Genomic DNA, 25,503 nt, shown 5'->3' on the forward strand with positions numbered 1-25,503 from the left:
CTGCATTTGTAACCCAGCCTTAGCTCCAATGAAAGTATATCATACAATTTATCACCCTCATTGGCCTCCTGACTCAAGGTTCCATTTAGTCTTCCCAGATATATAACCCAAGATCCCATCTCAGTCAACTTCTTCATCCAAGGTCTGTCCATTTGTTCCTCCACAGTTCTTGCCATCCCCAAATGTTATTGCCTTACTGAACCTTGGGAAATGCATCCCACCACTCTTTAGGATTAACCTCCAATTGCCAACTTTGCTGCCTAACTGACCAGACCACCTTTAGTGCTCTGGTCTTGACTATAGCTACTTCAAGTACACAGCAAAAATACAATTGGAGAGAACTGGAACCATAAATGACTAAAGAGTAGAACAGAGGCAGGTTGTTTTTATATGCTTAATTTTGTCGGTCATATTCAGTATCTGAATATACGGCCATATTCCCAAACACTAAGATTATGGAGCTCAATCACAGTCATTTTAATAATATTAAACTAAATTTGTATGTGAATACAACTAATTTAACCACCCCATCTCCACACAATACTGCTTTGCACATGGTTGTCGACACTTTCATTCATTGATAATGTTAATCTGATCTTTATAGACAATAAGTGCAGGAGGAGGCCATTCAGCCCCGTCGAGCCAGCACCGCCATTCAATGTGATCATGGCTGATCATTCCCAATCAGTACCACGTTCCTGCCTTCTCCCCATACCCCCTGACCCCGCTATCTTTGAGCTCTATCTAGTTCTCTCTTGAAAGCACACTTAGAGAATTGGCCTCCACTGCATTCTGAGGCAGAGAATTCCACAGATTTACAATTCTCTGACAGAAAAAGTATTTCCTCATCTCCGTTCTAAATGGCCTACCCCTTATTCTTAAACTGTGGCCCTGGTTCTGGACTCCCCCAACTTTGGGAACATGCTTCCTGCCTCTAACGTGTCCAACCCCTTAATAATCTTATATGTTTCAATAAGATCCCCTCTCATCTTTCTAAATTCCAGTGTATACAAGCCTAGTCGTTCCAGTCTTTCAACATAGGACAGTCCCGCCATTCTGGGAATTAACCTAATAAACCTACGCTGCACGCCCTCAATAGCAAGAATATCCTTCCTCAAATTTGGAGACCAAAACTGCACACAGTACTCCAGGTGCAGTCTCACCAGGGCCCTGTACAACTGCAGAAGGACCTCTTTGCTCCTACACTCAACTCCTCTTGTTACGAAGGCCAACATTCCATTGGGTTTCTTCACTGCCTGCTGTACCTGCATGCTTCCTTTCAGTGACTGATGCACTAGGACACCCAGATCTCGTTGTACGTCCCGTTTTCCTAACTTGACACCATTTACATAATAATCTGGCTTCCTATTCTTACCACCAAAGTGGATAACCTCACACGTATCCACATTAAACTGCATCTGTCATGCATCCGCCCACTCACACAACCTGTCCAAGTCACCCTGCAACCTCATAGCATCTTCCTCGCAGTTCACACTGTCACCCAGCTTTGTGTCATCTGCAAATTTGCTAATGTTACTTTTAATCCCTTCATCCAAGTCATTAATGTATATTGTAAATAGCTGCGGTCCCAGCACCGAGCCTTGCGTTACACCACACTAGTCACTGCCTGCCATTCTGAAAGAGACCCATTTATCCCCACTCTTTGCTTTCTGTCTGCCAACCAATTTTCTATCCAAGGTATTTATTCACAAAATGCTGGAGTAACTCAGCAGGTCAGGCAGCATCTCAGGAGAGAAGGAATGGGTGACGTTTCGGGTCGAGACCCTTCTTCAGACTGATGTCAGGGGGGGCGGGACAAAGGAAGGATATAGGTGGAGACAGGAAGATAGAGGGAGATCTGGGAAGGGGGAGGGAAGAGAGGGACAGAGGAACTATCTAAAGTTGGAGAAGTCGATGTTCATACCATTTTTCTATCCATGTCAGTACCCTACCCCCAATACCATGTGCTCTAATTTTGCCCACTAATCTCCTATGTGGGACTTGTCGAAGGCTTTCTGAAAGTCAAGGTACACGACAACCAGCTCTCCCCTGTCCATTTTCCTAGTTACATCCTCAAAGAATTCCAGAAGATTAGTCAAGCATGATTTCCCCTTCGTAAATCCATGCTGACTCGGAACGATCCTGTTATTGCTATCCAAATGCTCCGCAATTTCGTCTTTTATAATTGACTCCAGCATCTTCCCCGCCACCGATGTCAGACTAACTGGTCTATAATTTCCTGTTTTCTCTCTCCCTCCTTTCTTAAAAGGTGGGATAACATTAGCTACCCTCCAATCCACAGGAACTGATCCTGAATCTATAGAACATTGGAGAATGATCACCAATGCGTCCACGATTTCCAGAGCCACCTCTTTCAGTACCCTGGGATGCAGACCATCAGGCCCTGGGGATTTATCAGTCTTCAGTCCCATCAGTCTACCTAACACCATTTCCTGCCTAATGTGAATTTCTTTCTTCATCATTACACCCTATAATTTTTTTGCTGCCAATTATATTAAATCTACATTCCATAGTTATGGTGAATTGCTAATGGAAATCTGACCTTCCTATCTACTTTAGAACTTTCAATTGTATGCAATTATGTCTCATCCACCTCCTCTTTTCCAAATTAAATAGCCAGGGCAACAGATCAATTACATTAGCTTTAATTGCACTGTTAAAAATACCAGAACATTCACTTTCTGAATGTTTTAGTTTAGTTTAGTTTAGTTTAGAGATACAGCGCGGAAACAGGCCCTTTCGGCCCACCGGGTCCGCGCCGACCAGCGATCCCCGCACATCAACATTATCCTATACCTACTAGGGACAATTTTTGCATTTACCAAGCCAATTAACCTACAAACCTGTACGTCTTTGGAGTGTGGGAGGAAATCGAAGATCTCGGAGAAAACCCACGCAGGTCACAGGGAGAACGTACAAACTCCGTACAGACAGCACCCGTAGTCGGCATTCGCTGTAAGGCAGCAACGCTACCGCTACGCCACCGTGCCGCTCTAAATATTTAAATCTTTAAAGATTTTATTCGTTTTAATTATATTTAAATTAAATTAATGAAACAGTGAGATCTTAGACAGATTTAAAAGCTAGTTGCCTCACAGTCCTTTTCCTCTCCTGTTGGCAGGGCTGATTTTTGTTAAAGGTTTAGCTAGAATACACCAAATTATATCAAATACTTGCGTATCCTTGTTACATAACACAAAAAATTGCAGTTAATCAATCTTTCATTATTTCTATCTGGTTTGCTAACCACCTCAGCAAAATTGTAGCGCAAAGACACGCTAAGACAATAAAGGAATTAAGATTATGGTCAGAGAATTTGCGAATATACGACCATCACAACCAAAATACAATTTCTTTGCTGTAAAATGAACTTGGTAGTAAAATGCTGTGCGACAACAGAAACATGGAAAATAGGTGCAGGAGGAGGCCATTTGGCCCTTCGAGTCAGCACTGCCATTCATTATGCAACAACATTCCAAATAAATTGATTGCAGATGGTGAAAGGACAGAATTTTGTTTTTACGGGAAATGGGATGTAATGATATGCAGGAACGTTGCTTTTTGCACCAAATGGGACAGCAAACAATGACCTGGATTTTGCTCAGTTTTGCCTGCAAGGGTCTCCAAGCTTCTGACCACCCCTTTTAAATGTGTTTATCTTGATCTTACTAGCTGACAAGCTGTGAAAAATTCCCAGGTACAATCTTCTAAAGACAATCATGCAGTTTTCAGCTCCTATCTCAGCAAACCCAGGCCAGTGAATATTTCCCAATACATAGTGTTACATGGTTATAACGTAGTCCCCTTTATACAGAGAAAACCAAATGCAAACTGAATGACTGCTTTGCAGAACACATCCATTCTCTATGCAAAGGTGACAGAACAGTCATCTGAATAACCACTCCACTCTCACTCAAGACTTTAGGTTTGGACTCCTGCAAGGTTTCAACAAAACTCAATACAGACGCTAGCTACGCCCTATTTATCTTTTCATTGGGTCCTTTTAACCTGATCTCAACAGCACATTTCAGATGGTCATAGAATCATACAGCACAGAAACAGGCCCCTCGGCCTAACTCATCCCTGCTAACCAAGATGCCCCAGTCAAGCTAGTCCCATTTAGGTCATATCTCTCTAGACCCTTCTTATCCATGTACCTGTGCAAGTGTCTTTTAAACACAGGTGTTGTAGCACCTGCCTCAACTACCTCCTCTGGCAGCTCGTTCCATGCACCCACCACCATCTGTGTGAAAAGGTCACCCCCCTTTAGGTTTGTATTAAATCTTGTCTCTCTCATCTTCAACATAAGTCCTTGTTTTTCATTCCCCTTCCCACCGCAAATGAATGTGCATTTACCCCATCCATTCCCCTCATGGTTTTATAGACTCCATAAGATTTCGCCCCAGCCTCTTGCACTCCCAGTGATAAAGTTCTAGCCAGCCCAACATCTCCTTATAGCTCAGTCCCTCAAGTCCAGGCAACAGCCTCAAATTTTCTCTGTACTCTTTCTAGCTTAATGACATCCCTCCTGTAGCAGGATGACCAAACCTGATCACAGTATTCCAAGTGTGGCTTCTCCAACATCTTATACAACTGCAACATAGCATCCCAACTTCTACACTCAATACCGTAACTGATGATGGCCAATGTACCAAAAGCTTTCTTGACCAGCCTATCTACATATTGTGCCACTGTCTGGGGAATATGTACCTGTACTCTTCAATCCCTCTGCTCCACAACACCCCAGGGGCCCTACCATTCTCTGTGAAGGTCTTGCCCTGGATTGACTTCCCAAAATGCAACACCTCACACTTATCTGCATTAAAAAACATTAGCCATTCCTCAGACACTGCCCAGCTGATCAAGAGCCTGCTGTAATTTTGATAACCATCTTTACTATCCAAAATACTACCCACTTTAGAGTCATCTGCTAACTTATTAATCACGCCTTCAACATTCACATTCAAATCATTGATATTAACCACAAACAGCAATGGGCCAAGCACTGATCCGGGGCATATCACTCATCACAGGTCTCCAATCTGAAAAAACACCCTTCCACCTGAAGAAGGGTCTCGATCCGAAATGACATCCATTCCTTCTCTCCAGAGATGCTGCCTGTCCTGCGGAGTTACTCCAGCTTTTAGTGTCTATCTTCGGTTTAAACCAGCATCAGCAGTTCCTTCTTGCACCCTTCCACCACCACCCTGTGCCTCCTTTAATGAAGCCAATTCTGTATCCAGTTTGTTAGCTCCCCTGCAGGCCATGCAGTCTAACCTTCCACAATGTCCAGGTTCGGGTAAGTATCATTTCAGGTAAATGCAATTTATTTTCCCTTCCGATAATTTCAGATTTTGGTTGTCCCTTCCCAACTGTGCCTTCCAAAGTCACATATTTTGTTCATCACTAAGCTATACATATTAATCTTCTTCATGGATTGTCACCTTGTCGTGGTGGAGAAGCTTGTGTGGTCCTGAGATCCTGAGAGCGATGCTGTCTGGAGCTACGCTCCTGGTAGGGTCACCCATGGCGGTAAGGTCGAGGGGGAGATCCCTGACAAAGAGCAATCCAACCAAGACCTCAACAGTGGAACAGGCAGAGGATGATGGCTGACTTTAGTGGAGCGTCACAACGGCTGGGAAGGCGGATGAAGGCTGCAGCAGAAAAGGGTCCCCGGTCGTCTTGGACTCCATGCCACTGGATCCTGACCCAGATCTGTCAAGGGCCGTGCGATCGCTATCTGTGCACCAGTCTCCCCACGTTAAACAAAGTCACGCACAAGCCCTAAGGAGAGGACAGTCATCCTCGCTTCGAGTGACCGCTGATACATATTAATCTCTCCCAATCTCCATCACATACCTTCCTTTTTGTTCTTTCTATCCCCACTACCAATACCCTCTCATCTACCCCACCTTTCGCTAAAAGGTTCAGTTTAACTTTCCCAGTCCTGATGAGAGATCATGGTCTCAAAATATTACGCATCTTTCTTCAAATTCTGCCAGAGGACACCATTTCTAGTCCATAAATATTGCAAGTTATGTTTTAAAATGTTTTTAATGTTTCCTTCATTACAAGACTAAAAGGATAAAGCTGTGTTGGAAAAATAAAAACAATAAATCATTCACTGGTTCTACAATCAGGACACTTGCAAGCACCCAGTTATAATACTTGCCTGTGGTGGTGTTGGTGTAGAACCTGATCTTCCTCCAGACATGATCTCTTCTGTGATGTCTTTTCCACCCTGGTTTGGATCCCTTATCCGGATCTAAAAAACAAAATATCCAGAAAATATAGAAATCAAGGAAACTTTGTTCAAGGGTCTCATAGAGTTAAAGCCATTGACATAACTTTTGTATGTAGGGAATGAGAGAACAAAGTAGGTAGCTTTGTATTAGCAATGAAGACCAACTGCTCACAGGAAAGGAAAGTATAACCATCTCAAAAACAAATTGAGGGGGTTTTAAATGCAGACTGAAAACATGAGAGCCATGTTATAATTATTTCATTTATTTTCTCCCAACTAACAAAGGTCAATAAGGAATAACATATATTGTATAAGAAATGAACAAAGTCAAATTATAAAATAAGTATGTGCTTAGTACTTCCACACATTAAGAACCTATTCATTCAAGGCTACTTTATGAACTATCTTTAAGTCGGAGATACCCAAATTCAAAATGTGCCTTATGCTGGACAGTGCAGATGCACAGCAAATTTAATGTCAGAGCTATTACTATATTTCCAACCCCAATCTGTTCAACAGTTTATTACACCTCTAAAACCACATTCAAGACAGGTGGATAGATTTTTACATACTGAGAATTATCAAGTGGTATAGGTTTGTGCTGGAGTGGAAGAGATAACATTGTTGCTGAACGGTGCAGTTGGTACCAGGGGCTAAATGGTCTAAGCCTGCCTCGATTTCTCATGTTCTTATCCAATGAAAATCCTCAAAGTACAAACATCAAAATAATCGACCAATTTGCTGGACTACAAACTGACATCTACTGAAAACCTACCGACCTCCAGATCTCAGAGCCACCCTGCCTCTTGCAAAGACACTATCCCTGACTCTCAATTTCTCCACCTCCGCCACATCTGCTAGAAAGGGAAGGCTCCTCTAACCACAACTACTGCACCCAGTGTCCCTGGCATGGCCTCCTGCACATTGGCGGGACAAGTGTTGACTCAGCGACTGTTTCCCTGAACACGTGTGCTCTGTCCATCAAGGCCTATGTGATCTCCCAGTTGCTGATAATTTTAATTCCCCTTCCCATTCCAACACTGACCTTTCTGTCCTGGGCCTCCTCCACTGTCTTACACAAATTGAAGGAACAGCACCTCATATTTCGCTTGTGCAACTTACAAACTAGTGCATGAATTTTGATTTCTTCAACTTCAAGTAACCCTTGCATTCCCTCTCTTTTCCTCCCTTCCCCACTCTAGTCGTCTTGCTAATTTCACCGTTTATATCCCTTCGGTATCACCTCGTTCATAGCCAACGTTTATATCCCTTCGTTATCTCCACCGTTCCAGTCATCGATACAGGGTCTGCTTTGTTCTATACCTTCCATTACCTCTAGTTTCCCTCTTCCTCACTCTCAGTCTGGTGAAGGGTCCCCACCTGAAACATCACCTCTTCCTATTCTCCAGAGATGTTGCCTTACCCGCTAAGTTACTCCACCATTTTGTGTCTATAATAGGTGCAAATGAGCATCTGCAGTCCCTTCTTACTCTTCCCCCCCCCCCCCCCCCCCCCCCCCCACCCACACACACACACATTCCCTCTAGCTTCACAATTCGCAACTCTTCAATCCTTTTGTCTCCAGAGATAATAGGGATGATGACAGACCCGCTGAGTTACTCTAGTACTGTCTTTATTTACTGGATGAAAAGCTGGACAACAAACAAACCATGAGCAAGCAAGAATGTCCAATGCCAGTAGTCTGCTTTTCGCCAAGCTCAGATCAACAATATAGCATTAAGCACTTCAGTAGCTAACGGTAACGCTTTTCATTTCACTACAAACACACAGAAAACAAAAAATATCAACCTAGTTGAAGCGGGGGGAAAAACAAGGATATGGGGTTTACATCAACACAAAAGCAGGAGCCTAAAACATTAGGCAGAATTCTAATCATACACCATGAAGGTGACTCATTAATAACAAAAAATCTTTGGTTCACGACCCATTACAGAAAAATTCAAATTGATACTTCAGTGCGATATTGAGGAATATTTTGAGAGATCAACAGCTGATGAGATGCAGTCTTTCAGGTAGAGCCATTAACTAAAGTCCTGATCTATTCAAGGTGTACATGGTAGATTATATGGTGGTATATAACAAAACTGCAGTTGTGTTCTCTGCTCGTCAGCGGATTTGCATTGACAAGAATTTGCCAGGCAAATAAAAGTGAGTTTTCAATTAAAAAACAGACGGATTTTGCTCAGGATGTTTTTAAAACAAAGCAATTAATACTAATTAAAACTGATGTGTTAAATTACAAAGGTTCAAGCTGAATATGCGGCTGATCCACCATTTGACTCAACAAATTTACTGCAAAAACATAGTATTTACCAATGCAATAATCTTTTCAAATGACTGGAAATGATTCTCAACCTTTCCAGTTCAAAAAAAAATCCTCTTAATCCGCAAAAGTAAATTGTTTCCAGTTCTTTCAAAAAAATACATTATTTATTTACTTTCTCACTCTCACCAATCAAATCTTGCCCTATTCGCATTCTGCGTTCATTTTTTTTAGTTCACAACACATTAGTTCACAATACATTTTTTTAGTTCACAACACATTTTCTAGCCATAAAATAATGAAAATATTGATTTCTCCAAAATGGAGGTCAAGGGAACTTAGTGGCAACTATACGAGTGGCATATAGACAGGGTTTGCAGAAACAGACAGTTTTAAGTGGCATTCAGACAGACACATGAACATGTAGGGAGTAGTTGGATATGAATCAGGTGCAAGCAGATGGGGTTGATTAATTTGTATCATGCATAGGCATCACGGGTCAATGGACCTATTCCTGTGTTAACAAGACACAAAATGTTGGGAGTAACTCAGCGGGACAGGCAGCATCATTGGAGAGAGGGAATGGGTGACGTTTCGGGTAGAGACCCTTCTTCAGACTAATGTTGTACTGTTTTATGCTCCAAACTACTAGTTACCATTGCATCAGATGTCCTAGATGACCAGTGGCATCACCATATCAACTTGCATCTGCAGCAAATCAAGACAAAAGAATGTGAACTAAAAAGGCTGAGAGTGTAACTGGCATAAAAGTCTGGGCCACTAACAAAATTGTGGAACATGTGCATAAAATGACAGCTTTATCTGCCCACAGAAGCAGTACCCACTTAAGAGTCATCGAGCAATACAGTGTGGAAACAGGCCTTTTGGCCCAACTTGCCCACATCTTGCCCATCATGTCCCAGCTACACTAGTGCATCTGCCCACGTTTGGCCCATATCCCTCTAAATCTGTCCTATCCATATACCTGTGTTTCTTAAACATTGGTATCGTCCCAGCCTCAACTATCTCCTCTGACAGCTTGTTCCATACACCCACCACCCTTTGTGTGAAAAAGAACTGAGAACTAATTAAATGCTCAACTTCAATGGGAAGTTCCAAAATCATAAAGATGCCACACAAATTCCAACTATTGACCAATCCAGCGTTTCTCAACCGGGGTTCCCCAGAACACTAGGGTTCCGCTAGAGGTTCCGCAAGAAAACCCCCCCCCCGCCCTGGAAGTCTCCCCGAAAATGTGGCACCTAGGCTGGGAAAGGCAGCCAATCTCGAGCTCATCGGGTCTTCCACGACCGATCGGTGGGTTGAATTTGTACCCCTATCGGAGGCAGTGACCTCCTTTGGTCAGGTAAAATGGATAAACCATTTTCTGATTTTCTGGAACCAAGAGTGCCAGAAAATCAGTGGTGGAACTGTAATAACTATTAAATTTAAGTGCAAGATTATATAACTATATTCATTAATTAAGACGTGGTTAAAATATAAAAAACAGCAGAAAAGCCAATTGCCACCTTTTTGGGCTGATTATCAATTTATGTGTGAATTTACTTCAGCAAGTACTTCAATAAGCAGGATGGCATTATGCTCCAAATGACTGCAATTAGTGGTCATGTGTGTGTTTGTTTTCCCCAGGACTAGAACCAAGGTAGAGCAGAAAAGCACATCCTTGTTAATCACATGCAAATGCATGCGAGTCATTTTTGCGTTTAATTTCATATTCGTGATTTTATTATACATGTACGGCATATTCTTGGAAAATTCTTGGGTATTATAATAAAGTCTTCCACCTGTTATGTCATTTAACAGTATAATAATCATAGGCAATATATTTAGAGACGTCTATATGGTGCCAGTGTGAAACGGCCTTTAGTGATCAGTGGACAGGAGCTGTACGTGACCAATATTTATGTCGGGGTTCCCTGAGACATGAAAATTATTTCAAGGGTTCTGCAAGGGTAACAAGGTTGAGAAACACTGGACCAATCTTTAGAGGCCAGACAACCGTTAGATGTTTAGCAGAAAATGACTTATCCCAATCTTAAAACAAGTCAATATTATATCAAGCTAAGCAAAATAAAGTATTTAAAGACTTCAAAGACTTAAATTAATTGCAATATTTTTCAAAATACACTAAAATTCGTATTCTTCCTTAGTGTTGCCTCTCCATCCCTTATAGACTCCTCAGGTGTTACACACTTTGCAGACCTGCATTCCTGCAATTCCATCCATTTGCGTACCACAAATAACCTTCATCCCTATTATCAGCAACAAGAAGCTGATCAAATAGGCTTGGCTATTCTCCCCATCAAGATGACGCAAGAGCCACTTTAGAATAAATCACAGCAAGGCACACAACTCCTGTGAATGCACATACTGACAAAAGCATAAGCACCAATTTTGCATAATACAAAAACGACAATTCTACACATGTCCAGAGCACAACAGATTCATTGTTGTCATTGACTGAACAAAATCTAGAACACTAGGTTAGTGTTAATGTGTGGGTATTGCAGGTCGGTGCAGACTTGGTGGGCATCTCCAAAACTAAAACAGCTCCAGAATCAGTGCAATTTTAAAGTTCAAATGAAAATGGAGATGCAACACGAGTTGACACTATAAAAGGAGACAACGTACAGGCCAGAGATCATATGCAAACTTTCCTGTAAGCAAGACAACATCGCTAGCTCAAAGATAGACACAAAAAGCTGGAGAAACTCAGCAGGACAGGCAGCATCTCTGGAGAAAAGGAATGGGTGAAGTTTTGGGTCGAGACCCTTCTTCAGACTGACGTCAGGGGGGAGGGAGATAGATAAGGGTGACGGTGTGAAAACAGGGCAAAGGGAATGAAGATCAAGGTAAATGTAGAATAGATCATTGTTAGCTGGGAGAAGAACAACAAAGCAGATACAATGTAGTCGGAGACAGACTGGACGGAGAATTGGGAAGGGGAGGGATGGAGAGAGGGAAAGCACGGGTTACTTGAAGTTAGAGAAGTCAATGTTCATACCACTGGGGTTTAAGCTGCCCAAGGGAAATGTGAGAAGCGGTTTGGGTGGGAAGGGACGAGTTGACCAGGGAGTTGCGGAGGGAACGGTCACTGCGGAAAGAGAAAAGGGGTGGAGATGAGAGGAGGCCAGTGGTGGGATCCCGTTGGATCTCTCCATCCCTCCCCCTTTCCAGTTCTCCGACCAGTCTTACTGTCTCCGACTACATTTTTTCTGTTTGCTTTGTTGTTCTTCTCCCAGCTAACAATGATCTATTCTACATTTTCCTTGATCTCCATTCCCTTTGCCCTGTTTTGACACCTTCACGCTTCCTTATCTATCTATCTATTTCCCTCCCCCCCCCTCCCATCCCCGGCGTCAGTCTGAAGAAGGGTCTCGACCCAAAAACTCACCCATTCCTTCTCTCCAGAGATGCTGCCTGTCCCGCTGAGTTACTCCAGCATTTTGTGACTAACCCTAGCTCTGTCAACTTCTGTTAACCACAATCCTCGTTTCTGGGTGTGGTCATCTCCGGTATGAAAACAATCCATTAAACCTAATTACCACATTGTGGTTTGCATTCATATGGGCTTATTACTGTTGCCATTCCAGGTAGTTTCACTTCAGATGTAACCTGGAGGCGATTATGGACAATGGGCAACCAAGTAAACAAGTCAACCAATGATTTGCAGGCGTCTAGTAAAACCAACCAGGTCACCAGGCATACTGTTAATATCCAAAAAGGTAAAGGATTGATTTTGGGCTCTGTAAACTGCAAAATTTGCCTTGACTCCAGGACTTTGCGCAAGACGCATAAACGCAGGCTCTATCTAACACCAGTGCCAGTGCCACAAAGCAGGATATAAATGTCAGCATCGTAATGCTTTAAAACCCAGACGCAGTACCACCAGGAGGGCTCGCCAACAGTCTTCGTCGGTTTCGTTCTTTGTGTTTTTAGTTTGTTGTAAAATGTATGTTTTAGTTTATCTTTAGTTTTTGTATTTGTGGGAGGTGGATGGGGAGAAACGTTTTTTTAAATCTCTTTCCTCGACGGAGATGCGACTTTTTCCGTGATGTATCTCGCCGCGCGGACTAACATCGTGTAGTTGGCGGCCTCTTGTTGGGACTTCTAGAGATCCAAAACCGCAGAGCCTGCAGACTTTAACATCACGGAGCGGGCGATCCCTTTGCCAGGGGTCGGCCTTTGGTGCTCCAGCCTGCGGGAGCTGCGGATTTTAACATGGTGAAGCTCGCAGTCCCTGGTTAGGGAACTCCAAGCCACAGGAGTTCGACCTGCCCGACGCGGGAGCTTAGACGCCCCGACACGGGAGCTCGATCGCAGCTGCGGATGGTTCAACTTCCTCGACCGCGGGAGGAAAGGAGGAACGAAGAGAAGACTTTATTGCCTTCCATTGCCTCCAAAGACGTACAGGTATGTAGGTTAATTGGCTGGGTAAATGTTTTTTTTTAAAATTGTCCCTAGTGGGTGTAGGATAGTGTTAATGTATGGGGATCACTGGGCAGCACGGACTTGGTGGGCCGAAAGGGCCTGTTTCCGGCTGTATATATATGATGATGATGATGATGATCAGTGAGGAATGGGGAGGAGCCACTGTGGTGGATGTTTATGTCCATTTTTATGTAGTCGTGTGTCTTGGTGCTTTTTTGGCATGACTGGCAAATTCCTCATATGTTGCAAAACATACTTGGCTAATAAATTACTATTATGATTATGAATAAATTACATATTTCTTTTTAGTGGGCATGCAAAGTGAGCACAATTTACACATTAAAGAAGCAATTTGCATTTTTAATTGAGCATCATGATGACAAATGCCATTATTTGTGTTTTTTCTGGAAATACTGCATGGAAACAAGCCCTTTGGCCCACCAAGTCCACACTGACCATCGATCACCCATCCACACTAGTTCCACTCCCTACATATTAGAGGCAATTTACAGAAGCCAATTAACCATATAACTCGCAAGTCTTTGGGATGCAGGAGGAAACAGGAACACCCGGAGGAAACCCACGCGGTCACAAGGAGAATGTGCAACCTCCACACAGACAGCACCCGAGGTCAGGATCAAATCTGTGTCTCTGGCACTCCAAGGCAACAGCTCTACCAGCTGTGCCATTGCACCACCTAAAGTATAATTTTAAAGTATTATTGCTGGCAAACATTAATGTTTGAAAGGATTTTCCAAACATGAATTCATTAAAAATTCTAGTCAAAAAATATTGGTGAATTATATTATCAGGCAACAGAGGGCATTAGAAAGGGACTGTCACATGAATTGAGCATCAACTAAGATCAAATATGACAGCAGTGAATTTAGAATAAAACATGAAAGGCAGTTAATTTTCAGTAAAAACATCCAACTAAATATTTACCGTGTTTATTCATAATGTAGTTTTGAGAGAATAATTGTGAGAGGTATTGGCAAGACTTTGTAATACCAACCCAAGAGAATGCAGTTCAGCAAGGACTTACCTGTTTACGTTCTCTTTTTGGAGGCATTTGTGGCTGAGCCGGATTTATCATAACAGTGGCAGGCGCCACTGGTGCAGAATATGATTGCACTCCCTGTGTTGCTGGATAATAGGTTCCTGAAGAGACAAAGTGTCAACAACTACGGGTAAGTACTCCATCCTCTGAAAGGTCAACCTCTGATGATTCCTTTTAGAAAAATTCTACTTTAGGTTAATCATTGGCAGGAAACCAAATAAAGGTTAAATAGATTAAAAACAAAATTCTTGGCTCCTCTCACCTATGAAATTATAGAGAAACTAAAATGAAAAAAAACATTAGTCACCAACCCCTAGAATCCAAAACTCCTAAGTATACATTTTAGAGAACAATTGTGGTACACCACCAAAACGTCACAAAAATGCAGTCTCAATTTCTCTCTTCATAAACCAGCAGAGCCCAATCCAACAAGAACTGAGAATGCTTTCCTTCAAACCATTATTGGCTGGATACCAATCATAGCTGGTCTCTGGAGAGTACATTTATGAGTCACAATACAAACTGATTTTAACAGCAGAGCTAAAAAAAAAAGATGGGTGGACAAATCCTCCTGGAGAATTTTATGATAATTTCTCTGGAGTTTTGGGACAAGTTGTTAATGATCCCATTACTTAGTTTTCATAGTTGATTGCAGAATTCCAGCTGACCCATGAGCACAATGGGGGCACAAACCTTATGTACATCATTTTCCAATTTTCTCATCTCAGTGGCATCTTTGATTTCTAACTAGGTTGCTACTTGATAAACCCACAACAATCTGGATCAGATGGACACGACTGTACTGCAGTGTTCAAAGATTAAGCAGAAGATTGCCTGAAATGGAATGTTGCAGTTATGAGGGAGATTAAATGGAGTCATGTGATCACAGCACAGAAAAAGGCACTTTGGCCCAACTTCGCCATGCTGACCAAACAGCCCCATTTACACTAGTCGCACCCGCCTGCGTTTGGCCTATATCCCTCTAAACCTTTCCAATCTATATACCTGCCCATGGCAGAGTTTTCCTTGGAATAGATAAGAAAACAAGAACATGCTGAATTATGAAATTCTTCCCCAGAGCAGCATCATCTAAAACAAGGGAGCTGAGGTTTAAGGAATTAGATGGTTAGAAGGCAGAGGAAAATGTTTTCATCCATCCTGGAACACACTCCCAAAGGTGGAGCTGGGTAAGCAATCTTGGAACATTTGAAGAGCACCTAAACAAGCGCAATTTTTCAATACTACAGATCAAGTGTTGGTAAATTAGATTAGTACGGTTAGCATGAACTTGCTGGTCCGAAGGGCACATTTCTGCTGTATGACTACAACCCATCTAAAACTCAATTTACATACAAAAGCTGCGATAGACACCATCAGAATATTATTCCACAAAAGCATCACAATGTTCAGGGTTGAAGAACCGTGCCAATTTGTACTACCATAATCCAGGATCTCATCACACATTGGAGTGGGCACTTGGACCTTCCTGACCAAAGATATACAATTAATATAAGCAATCCTAGTTTTACTTTTAACATCTGGTGGACTGTTTTTAAATACATAAACAAGTCTCCATTTTTCAACATGTACTTGGTCCACTACTACATCCATTTTCCTAATGCACTTGGATGCAATGGCCAAAAAATTTCATGTCACACAGGGAGATTTTAGAGCAGATTACAAAAAAGGTTTTGTGCAATCTTAAAATTGCGTTTATTTTAATGCGAGAGATTTGATCATTAAAGGTAAGTGAACTCGGGGTGTGAATAGGTATATAACATATAACATATAACAACTACAGCATGGAAACAGGCCTGTCCGGCCCTACCAGTCCACGCCGACCATTCTCCCTGACCTAGTCTCATCTACCTACACTCAGACCATAACCCTCTAATCCCTTCCTATCCATATACCTATCCAATTTACTCTTAAATAATAAAATCGAGCCAGCCTCCACCACTTCCACCGGAAGCCCATTCCATACAGCCACCACCCTCTGAGTAAAGAAGTTACCCCTCATGTTACCCCTAAACTTTTGTCCCTCAATTCTGAAGCTATGTCCCCTTGTTGGAATCTTCCCCACTCTCAAAGGGAAAAGCCTAACCACGTCAACTCTGTCCGTCCCTCTCAAAATTTTAAAAACCTCTATCAAAACCTCTATGGTGACTGGAATGCTGCAGCATTACTGAACCCTGGCTAAGAGAGTACAGGAGTGGTAGCATAATGTTCGAGGGAACAGGTGTGGCAAGAGACAGAGGTGGGGGTGTAAGAGTAGCTTTATTGACTAAACAGAATGCCATAGCAGTAGTTCAAGATGACATGACTGACGATTCACCCAGTGAGGCTACATGGGTGGAGCTGAGAAATAAACAAGGGGACGATCACCTTGTTGGGAGTTTCTACAGGCCCCCAAATGGTCAATAAATAACACTGAGGCAAAAATATTTCAAAATTTACAACATATCTACCACGAAGTTAACCAACGATTTGCACATTACTAGCAAAATTTCAGCCGGTAAAAACGATTGGGGAAATAATCAACTACCGTCAAAAATAAATGAAAAAGTAAAAAGGCCTGTTAAAACTTGCACAATAGTTGAAACTTCACTACAAATCAATGCAATAAACTGAAGGATATTACTTGCACCTGTAAACAACTTCACAATCATCAAAATACATTTGAAAAATGTAATGGGTTGTTCCTCTTTTTCATATTGAAATGTTTACAGTCCATTTGAGTACAAGGAAAGCACTTGACAAAAAATTCAAACCTCACAAATTTATAAACTTCAGTCACTGATCAAGTTATCATACAGGAAATATGCAGATCATTATTTTCCCTTCTGTTTAATGTTTGTTTTCAAACCTGGAGTGGCCATTGAAACATGAAATAAAGATCTTGTACTCCGAGTACTAATTGTTAGCTTTGACTAAGGCTATATTTAGACCCTAACTTCAAGAACAAGTCGCAGATAAAAATCCATCTAAAGTCTACTCAATTTAGCACCGACAATTGCTGAAAACGTATACGCCCTACTAATTAGCTGAAGTGCACGTAGTTTTCCAATTTCAAATGTGGAAAGTGTACAGTATAAAGTCTAAACTATTACAAATTGTCCTTGTTAAAAATTAACTGCTGATTCCATCAATGCTGAAAACACAATGAAATCCAGTCTACGGAAAAAAACATGGTCAGCATTATGAACAAAATGAGAGGCTGTTCTGCTCAATGCAACTGTTCTGCTAAGGGGCAGCATAGTGGCACAGCTGGTAGAGCCACTGTCTCAGCGCCAGACACCCTATTTCAATCCCGACCTCGGGTGTATTTGAATGGAGTTCATATGTCCTCCGTGTGACCATGTGGATTTCTTCCGGGTGCTCCATCCCTAAGACGGCAATTTGTAAGTTAACTGTCCCCAGCATGTAGGGAGTGGATACAAAAGTGGGATAACAGAACTAGTGGGGACAGTGATTGATGGTCAGCATGAACTCGATGCTTGTATCTCTAAACTTTTAAGGCAATGGTATGAACATCTAAGTTAGTGAGAAAAACATTGCAAGATCATATTTCAGGATGTAGTTGATGAAACCTCGTGTTGCTTTGCAAAAGGCTACTCAAAAACCTATTTTAAAAACTGGTAATTTACTAATTATTTCTTTAGAATCAAGATTAGAAGACGTTAATCTTCCAGACCAGCCAAGAGCCAATCATGAAAAGCAAGTATTTAGCAAAGGAGTGGTATATTAGCTTTTACCATGACAAGCATGGTGTACAAAGTCTTACATAAATTGGTCCCAATGTGGCCTCCTTTGCATCGGCGAGATCAGGCCTACATCAGGCAACGGTTTTGCCAAACATTTGCATTCAGTCTACCATGGACCTTCTGGATCACCCAGTTGCTCACCATTTAAACTCCCCTTCCTACATCGAACTCTCATTTCTGGGCCTCCTCCATTGCTTGAGTAATACCACATTGAATTCTCTAATTTTAGGGAACTAACCAAAAGCCCCCACATCTCATCCATGTACCCCACCTGAATGTGCACTTACATTTCTCACACTATCCTACCCCACCACCCCTTTCCTCTTCCCTCGTCCCATCCCACCTATATCCTTTCCTCTGGCGTAACATTTTGTGCTTCTCTCCTCATTTCAGCCTTTTGTCTCTTCATCTCTGGTCTTTATCAATCCCCATTCACATGTATCCACTTGCTTGGCTTTTTTTCAGCCTCCACCCCCGAGGGTTGACCTGGAACGTCACCTATCCATGTCCTCCAGAGTTGCTGCCTCCAGAGAACCGCTGAGTTACTCCAGCACCATCTTTTTCTTAAAAATGAAAATTATGCAGGGCTTTGGCAAAAGCTTTATTTGCAGTAATGAACTGTTTAACAGTATTCTTTGAGTCAAGACAGTGTAGATCAATTCCAATGAAGAGAGGGATATCCTTTCAAGAGACTGAGCAAAACTAATCTCAACTCACTATAGTTTGAAGAATAAGATTACATACAATTTTTGTTTTAAAAGAGGGATTCACCAGTTGATGCCTTTTTTTAGTTGACTCTTTAGGGACATGCTGCAATTTCTTTGTGCAGAGGTTGTGAAGACACAGCATGAAGGCTTTTTGGTACAGCAAGGAAAAGAAGATACTTCAAGAAGCAAAGTGAATGAGACAAATAATCAACCTTACTGAACGGCAGAGCAGACTCAGGGGACCTTATGGCTGGCTCTGGTTAAAATTTGTTTTCAATCATTTTGACAAATACTTCTGTTCATAAGTTATCAGGATGCCGCTTTGTGGATGTTAACTGCATTTTTAACAAAGGTTTCTCACTTGAAAACGTTCCTCTGCAAGTACTGCTACACAGCAACTAGAAACAAGTTGGTCTTTCCTTATACAAATTGTATAATCTCCAATGACTGTGTTTGATATATTCAAGACAGGAATCAGACTAGACCTCTAAATCACAATTCATCCTAACCAATTTATGAAATCAGATTTTAGATATTTTAAAAGTAAAATATTCCTTAAATAAGAAATTGAGCTGTTAATACCATGCAAGATAAGCCAGCATGGGCGGAAGGGCCTGTTTCCACGCTGTAAGACTATCCACCTGTTTTTAATACAAAGGTATCACAAATTGCTGGAGTAACTCAGCGGGTCAGGCAGCATCTCTGGAGAGAAGGAATGGGTGACGTTTTGGGTCGAGACCCTTGTTCAGACCCGAAACGTCACCCATTCCTTCTCTCCAGAGATGCTGCCTGACCCGCTGAGTTACTCCAGCATTTTGTGATACCTTCGATTTGTACCAACATCTGCAGTTATTTTCCTACATATGATTTTAATACTGTAAATATTTAGGCAACAACTATTTGGATACACGAATCAAAGCCAATTACCATAAGAATTTTATGAAGCCAGAAAACAATGCATTTCCTGCTGCTTGATGCAATTGCAAACTGGATCTATTGAAAATCCAACTGTTACCAACAACAAAAGTCACCAATAAATCTAAAATTATTTCAAGATAATAAACTGCAGTGGGTGGAATTAATACAATTGTCCATACAAATTAGAATTTTACATTTTCAGGACAACTACAAGGGAAATAAATTATGCCTTTTTGGATATCTAAACAAATATCAGATCTATACAGGAATACAAGCTGACCAGAGGACGCAAATCAGAAGAAACCCCACATTTGCTGAACCAAATTATCTGCCGAAACTGCACTTCCTACTCAGTACGGAAGATTGTTAACTTGTCTATCCAAATAAAGACAATGTACAAATGTGCTTTTTTTAAGATTAGAAAACTAAGTATCAGACACTCAAGTCAATAATGCTTACATTTATGTTAAGCTCAAATTGTCTTATCATATATCATATCATATAATATACAGCCGGAAACAGGCCTTTTCGGCCCTCCAAGTCCGTGCCGCCCAGTGATCCCCGTACATTAACACTATCCTACACCCACTAGGGACAATTTTTACATTTACCCAGCCAATTAACCTACATACCTGTACGTCTTATGAAAACAGCAATGATAAATTGATTGCTGAAATTATGTGGAAAACCTGGCTGACTGCTTGTGCAGTCTATGAAAATACACCAAATTGATTTGATGCATATAAAAACCATTGCAATGTTAATTTTCCAGCTGGACATACAAAATCTTGATAGAAAGTACGAGGAACTTACCATGTTATGAAGCTGAACACAAATAGGTGCTCTTCCATTCCATGGTGCAAGACACTAGTATACTGCTCAATTCCTTAGTCCACTGACAGATGTGTTTTTGAAATATAAAATCTTCTATTTTGCGCAATTGTAGGCATTAACCCAAATAGCAATCCTAATTTTCATAGCTTTTTAAATATATCTACCTTTGCAAAACAGTTGCACCATTATGACAAATGACATGACACTAAATGTTATCTGGCACTGAACATTGGGTCTGGCATTTCAAAACAGCATTTACTATCGGCATTACAATTTCGTCAATTATAGGTACAATATACCATTTGCTGAATTATCAGAATTCATTCACTGAGAGTTGAAAATGAATTTTAACTATTCTCTACTGATGGATATAAATTAATGATTCTAAACAACTAAAAATTAAGTATTAGGAGACACTTGAAATATATTTTTTAAATCGACTAGACTAGAAAAGTGTAGCAGAATGGCAGGGATGAGCCGTGAAACAACACTGGAGCGATATGCAGATAGGGTTAAATGGGTCAATAATTGGAGCTCACTACGTAGAAAGTGAAACTTTGCTTATTGTGCTTACCATAACACCAGCTGGAAACAACATGCATGTACAATAGGTAAGTGGTCATGGGAAACAGAGAAAACAGTACTAGGATTAGGCAGCTATCATGCGATTAATGAAAGGATATCATATTGAGTGGAGATTATGACCAGCAAAATTGATAAAGGCAGTCCAAATGATGAGCTGTATTTGGAATTTCAGTAAGCATTTCAGATGGTGTTAACAGGCTACCAGTATGGATTAAACAACGAATGAAAATTGGAATAACCTGGTGATTTTTGGGTCGGTAGATATGACAAGCTGAATACTGCAAGGATTAGCTGCTTATAATATAGATACAATGGGTGCAGGAGGAGGCCATTTGGCCCTTCGAGCCAGTACTGCCGTTCAATGTGATCATGGCTGATCATCCACAATCCACAACGGGGTACTGATTGAGAGTGATCAGCCATGATCGCATTGAATGGCGGTGCTGGCTCGAAGGGCTGAATGGCCTACTCCTGCACCTATTGTCTATTGTCTACCCCGTTCCTGCCTTCTCCCCATACCCCTTGATTCCGCTAGCCCTAAGAGCTCTATGCAACTCTCTTTTGAATGCATCCAGAGAATCGGCCTCCACTGCCTTCTGAGGCAGAGAATTCCACAAATTCACAACTCTCTGGGTGAAAAAGTTTTTCCTCATCTCAGTTCTAAATGGCCTATCCCTTATTCTTAAACTGTGGCCTCTGGTTCTGGACTCCCCAAATTTGGGAACATATTTCCTGCATCTAGATCAATCCCTTAATAATTTTATATGTTGATTTGGATGAAGGAATAAAATAACATACCAAAGTTTAGTAATTATATGAATTGAAGTGGCGGTGTGGGCTGGCAGTTATAAGATGCTGATGCTGAATGGGGGCCTAGGCAAGAACATTTGTGGATATGAAATAATGTAGAAAAAGGAAAGGGCATCTACGTTTAAGGGCAAATGTTCCGAGTACACGGACCACAATGTTACACAGTGCCGCAAACAATTGGCGACAAATATTGGTCTATGTTATAAGATGAATACAAGAGTAAACTCTTGTTCCACATGTATTGTTCACTGCTAATTTTGCACGCAATAAGGTCTCCCTATTAAAGGAAAGATACACCAGCAATAGAGGGAATGCAGACAAGGATCAGGAAAACCAATTCCTGGGATGGTGGATGGTGAGATTAAACATACTTCATATATACGATAGAGCTCTAGGAGCTAGTGGAATCAAGGGATATGGGGAGAAGGCAGGCACGGGTTATTGATTGGGGACGATCAGCCATGATCACAATGAATGTCAGTGCTGGCTCGAAGGGCCGAATGGCCTCCGCCTACACCTATTTTCTATGTTTCTATATATACTCTTGAATTTAAACTATTCAGAGGTGATCTTATTAAAAACATATGTCTTATAGGGCTGGATAGGATAGAGATGAGATAACATTTCCCCTGGCCAGTGTCTAAAAACACGGGTTCCATCATTCTGTACATGAAGTTTGCACATTGTCAGTGGCAAATCTTTGAATTTCATTATCCAAGGCGGCTGTGATGTCTCAGTCACTGAACATAGTCAAGACAGATATTATATTTCATAAGTAATCAAGGAATCTAGGGTTATTATAGGAATTGATACAAAATCAAATGATCAGCAATGATCTAATGCATGGCGACATTAATGACCTAATGCATTATTTTTTTAATTTTATGCACAGCTTCTGGTATTGAGAATGATTCCACAGGTGTGCAGATTTAAAGCTGGAGGTTAGGAGAAACTAAACAGCAACAAATCGTTTTCAATGGCAAAGATTGAATGTAATGTTCTAAAGAATCAGGAGCAACACAAGACAAAACTCCATGCAGAGTTGCAGGTATCCTACACTGCCTGATAAAGCAGCAAATAGTGGTCTTTGATAAGGCAGCTGGATAACTTTTTTCATTACAAGGATAAAGAGGGAAGCACAAACACCAGTGGGAATATGTGAATCACTCATTGAAACAGCAAGCAAGCAAGCTGCACTATTCGCAGGGAAAGACGTCCCAACACCAATTATGAATACACCACACTCTTAAGATACTCAAACGTTTTCAAATAGGTGGCTTAAAATACTATTCAAGTTGAATCATCATCATTTTATGAATTCAAGACATTAGAAATACAGTTGGTGGACAAACATACATTTGAGAGCAGGAAACTTCAACAATGTTAATTTGGGCTCAATTTAAATCCTGATTAAAAAGCAGTGTGCTTTACTGCAATTTCAGCTTGTTCACCAAGACGAACATTAACTATAGCATCGTTATGGTGATACCCCTCAAATCTGCAATTCAAGCAATGTCTACAACAGCCTAGCAGCAAAACTACTGGACAGTTATAAATATCTTACCATAAGGGTACTCCCCAGGATTTGGGTTTGAATAAAATCCAGTTCCGGGTGGAACAGGATACTGCTGACTTGGCTGGACAAATGAAGAACGAAACTGGAAAACAAAAAATTACTTTTACATTAACTTCAAGCTTTGAAATAGTTCTTAGCAATAATTTACTTCGAATGGTCATCAGTATTAACAGACATAAATTGCCGATATTTGATTTCATTGTAGAATGACCTGTGCCGTCAAAGAAACGCATTATGCCAAGCAAATCTCAAGCTTTCAAACTGCACAAAAGGCTGGAAGAAACAAAACCAAGTAATTCCACCTATTGACTAGGAAAATAGCTGCAGATGCTGGTACAAATCGAAGGCATCACAAAATGCTGGAGTAACTCAGCAGATCGGGCAGCATCTCTGGAGAGAAGGAATGTGTGATGTTTCGGGTCGAGACCTTTCTTCAGACTGATTCTTTCTTTAGGAAACACAGCTTCCGCTCTTCCATTATAGATGAGGCTCTCATTAGGGCCTCCTCTATATCCCACAGTTTCACTCTTGCTCCCCCTTCCCCCATTCATAACAAGGACAGAGTCCCCCTTGTCCTCACCTTCCACCCCATCAGCCTGCGTATCCAACAAATTATCCTCCAACATTTCCGTCACCTCCAACAGGACCCCACCACTGGCCACATCTTCCCATCTCCTCCCCTTTCTGCGTTCCGCAGAGAACGTTCTCTCCGTAACTCCCTGGTCCACTCGTCCCTTCCTACCCAGACCACCCCCTCCCCAGGCACTTTCCCCTGCAACCGCACGAGATGCAACACCTGTCCCTTTACCTCCCCCCTCAACTCCATCCAAAGACCCAAACAGTCCTTCCAGGTGAGGCAGAGGTTCACCTGCACCTCCTCCAACCTCATCTATTGTATCTGCTGTTCCAGATGTCAACTTCTCTACATCAGCAAGACCAAACGCAGGCTCGGCGATCGTTTCGCTCAACACCTTCGCTCAGTCCGCCTTGACCAACCTGATCTCCGGTGGCTGAGCACTTCAACTCCCCCTCCTTCTCTGACCTTTCTGACATGGGCCTCCTCCAGTTTCACAGTGAGGCCCACCGCAAATTGGAGGAACAGCACCTCATATTTCGCTTGGGCAGCTTACAGCCCAGCGGTATGAACATTGCCTTCTCTAACTTTAGATAGCTCCTCTGTCCCTCCCCCTTCCCAGTTCTCCCACTGTCTTCCTGTCTCCACCTATATCCTTTCTTTGTCCCGCTTCCTCTGACATCACTGAAGGGTCTCGACCCGAAACGTCACCCATTCCTTCTCTCCAGAGATGTTGCCTGACCTGCTGAGTTACTCCAGCATTTTGTGATCACCTATTGACTAGCTCACTGCTATTTATTTGGAAGAATTGAAAAGGTAGGTTAAGCAAAGCACTGATTTCAGACTTGCTCTAAAAGGAGATTAAGCTGGTTAAATTTCAGCCCAAGAAACAATAGAAGCACCGTGGGTTCAAAGAGTAGCTGCATTTACACCGATAGGCCACTTACAGGTGAAGTGAATAACATTGATTATATTGTTACAATGGCACCTGTCAAGGGGTGGAATATATTAGGCAGCAAGTGAACAGTCAGTTCTTGAAGTTGATGTGTTGGATGCAGGAGAAATGGGCAGGAGTAAAGACCTGAGCCAAATTGTTATGGCCAGACGACTGGGTCAGAGCATCTCTGAAACGGCAAGGCTTGTGGGGTGCTCCCGGTCAGCAGTGGTGAGTACCTACCGACAGTGGTCCGAGGAGGGACAAACCACAAACCGGCGACAGGGTGTTGGGCGTCCAAGGCTCATCGATGCTCGAGGGCAACGAATGATATCCCGTCTGGTCTGAACCGACAGAAGGTCACAGAAAATTTTAATGATGGTCACGGGAGGAATGTGTCACAATACACAGTGCATCGCACCCTGCTGCACGCAGAGGACCAACAGCATATTAGGCAGGTGGTCATAATGTTTAGGCTCATCAGGTCATAATGTTTAGGCTCATCGGTGTTTGTTGGAGCTGTGAGACACTTGCTTTTTTAAACAAAAAGTCAGTGGATTGTCGTGAAGATTCAACAGACACTTGAAATTCTTCATTTCATCAACTTAATGACAATGATATAAAAGGGATAAGATGCACCAAAACTAAATGAAGAAACATTGCAAACTGAGAAATTAGAATAGGGGAATAAGTAGATACCCAAGAAATGCAGTGTGTAGTGAAACAGTTTAAGAAAATTA

General features: G+C 41.8%; 1 protein-coding gene across 6 annotated transcripts in view; it reads right to left on the bottom strand.

Annotated features, from left to right (window-relative positions):
* Nucleotides 1-25,503, bottom strand: part of eif4g1a (eukaryotic translation initiation factor 4 gamma, 1a) — a 114,572-nt gene that overhangs the window by 61,023 nt on the left and 28,046 nt on the right. For all 6 annotated transcript variants that reach the window (XM_078410180.1, XM_078410185.1, XM_078410184.1 and 3 more), the window contains 3 exons: nucleotides 23,244-23,337; nucleotides 14,047-14,162; nucleotides 6,194-6,286 (listed from right to left, as the gene is read on the bottom strand). In XM_078410180.1, the coding sequence (XP_078266306.1) occupies nucleotides 6,194-6,286; nucleotides 14,047-14,162; nucleotides 23,244-23,337 (303 nt within the window). The remainder of the gene's footprint in view (nucleotides 1-6,193; nucleotides 6,287-14,046; nucleotides 14,163-23,243; nucleotides 23,338-25,503) is intronic.

The sequence above is a fragment of the Rhinoraja longicauda genome, chromosome 13, assembly GCF_053455715.1.
Source record: "Rhinoraja longicauda isolate Sanriku21f chromosome 13, sRhiLon1.1, whole genome shotgun sequence".
NCBI classification, from domain to species: Eukaryota; Metazoa; Chordata; class Chondrichthyes; order Rajiformes; family Arhynchobatidae; genus Rhinoraja; species Rhinoraja longicauda.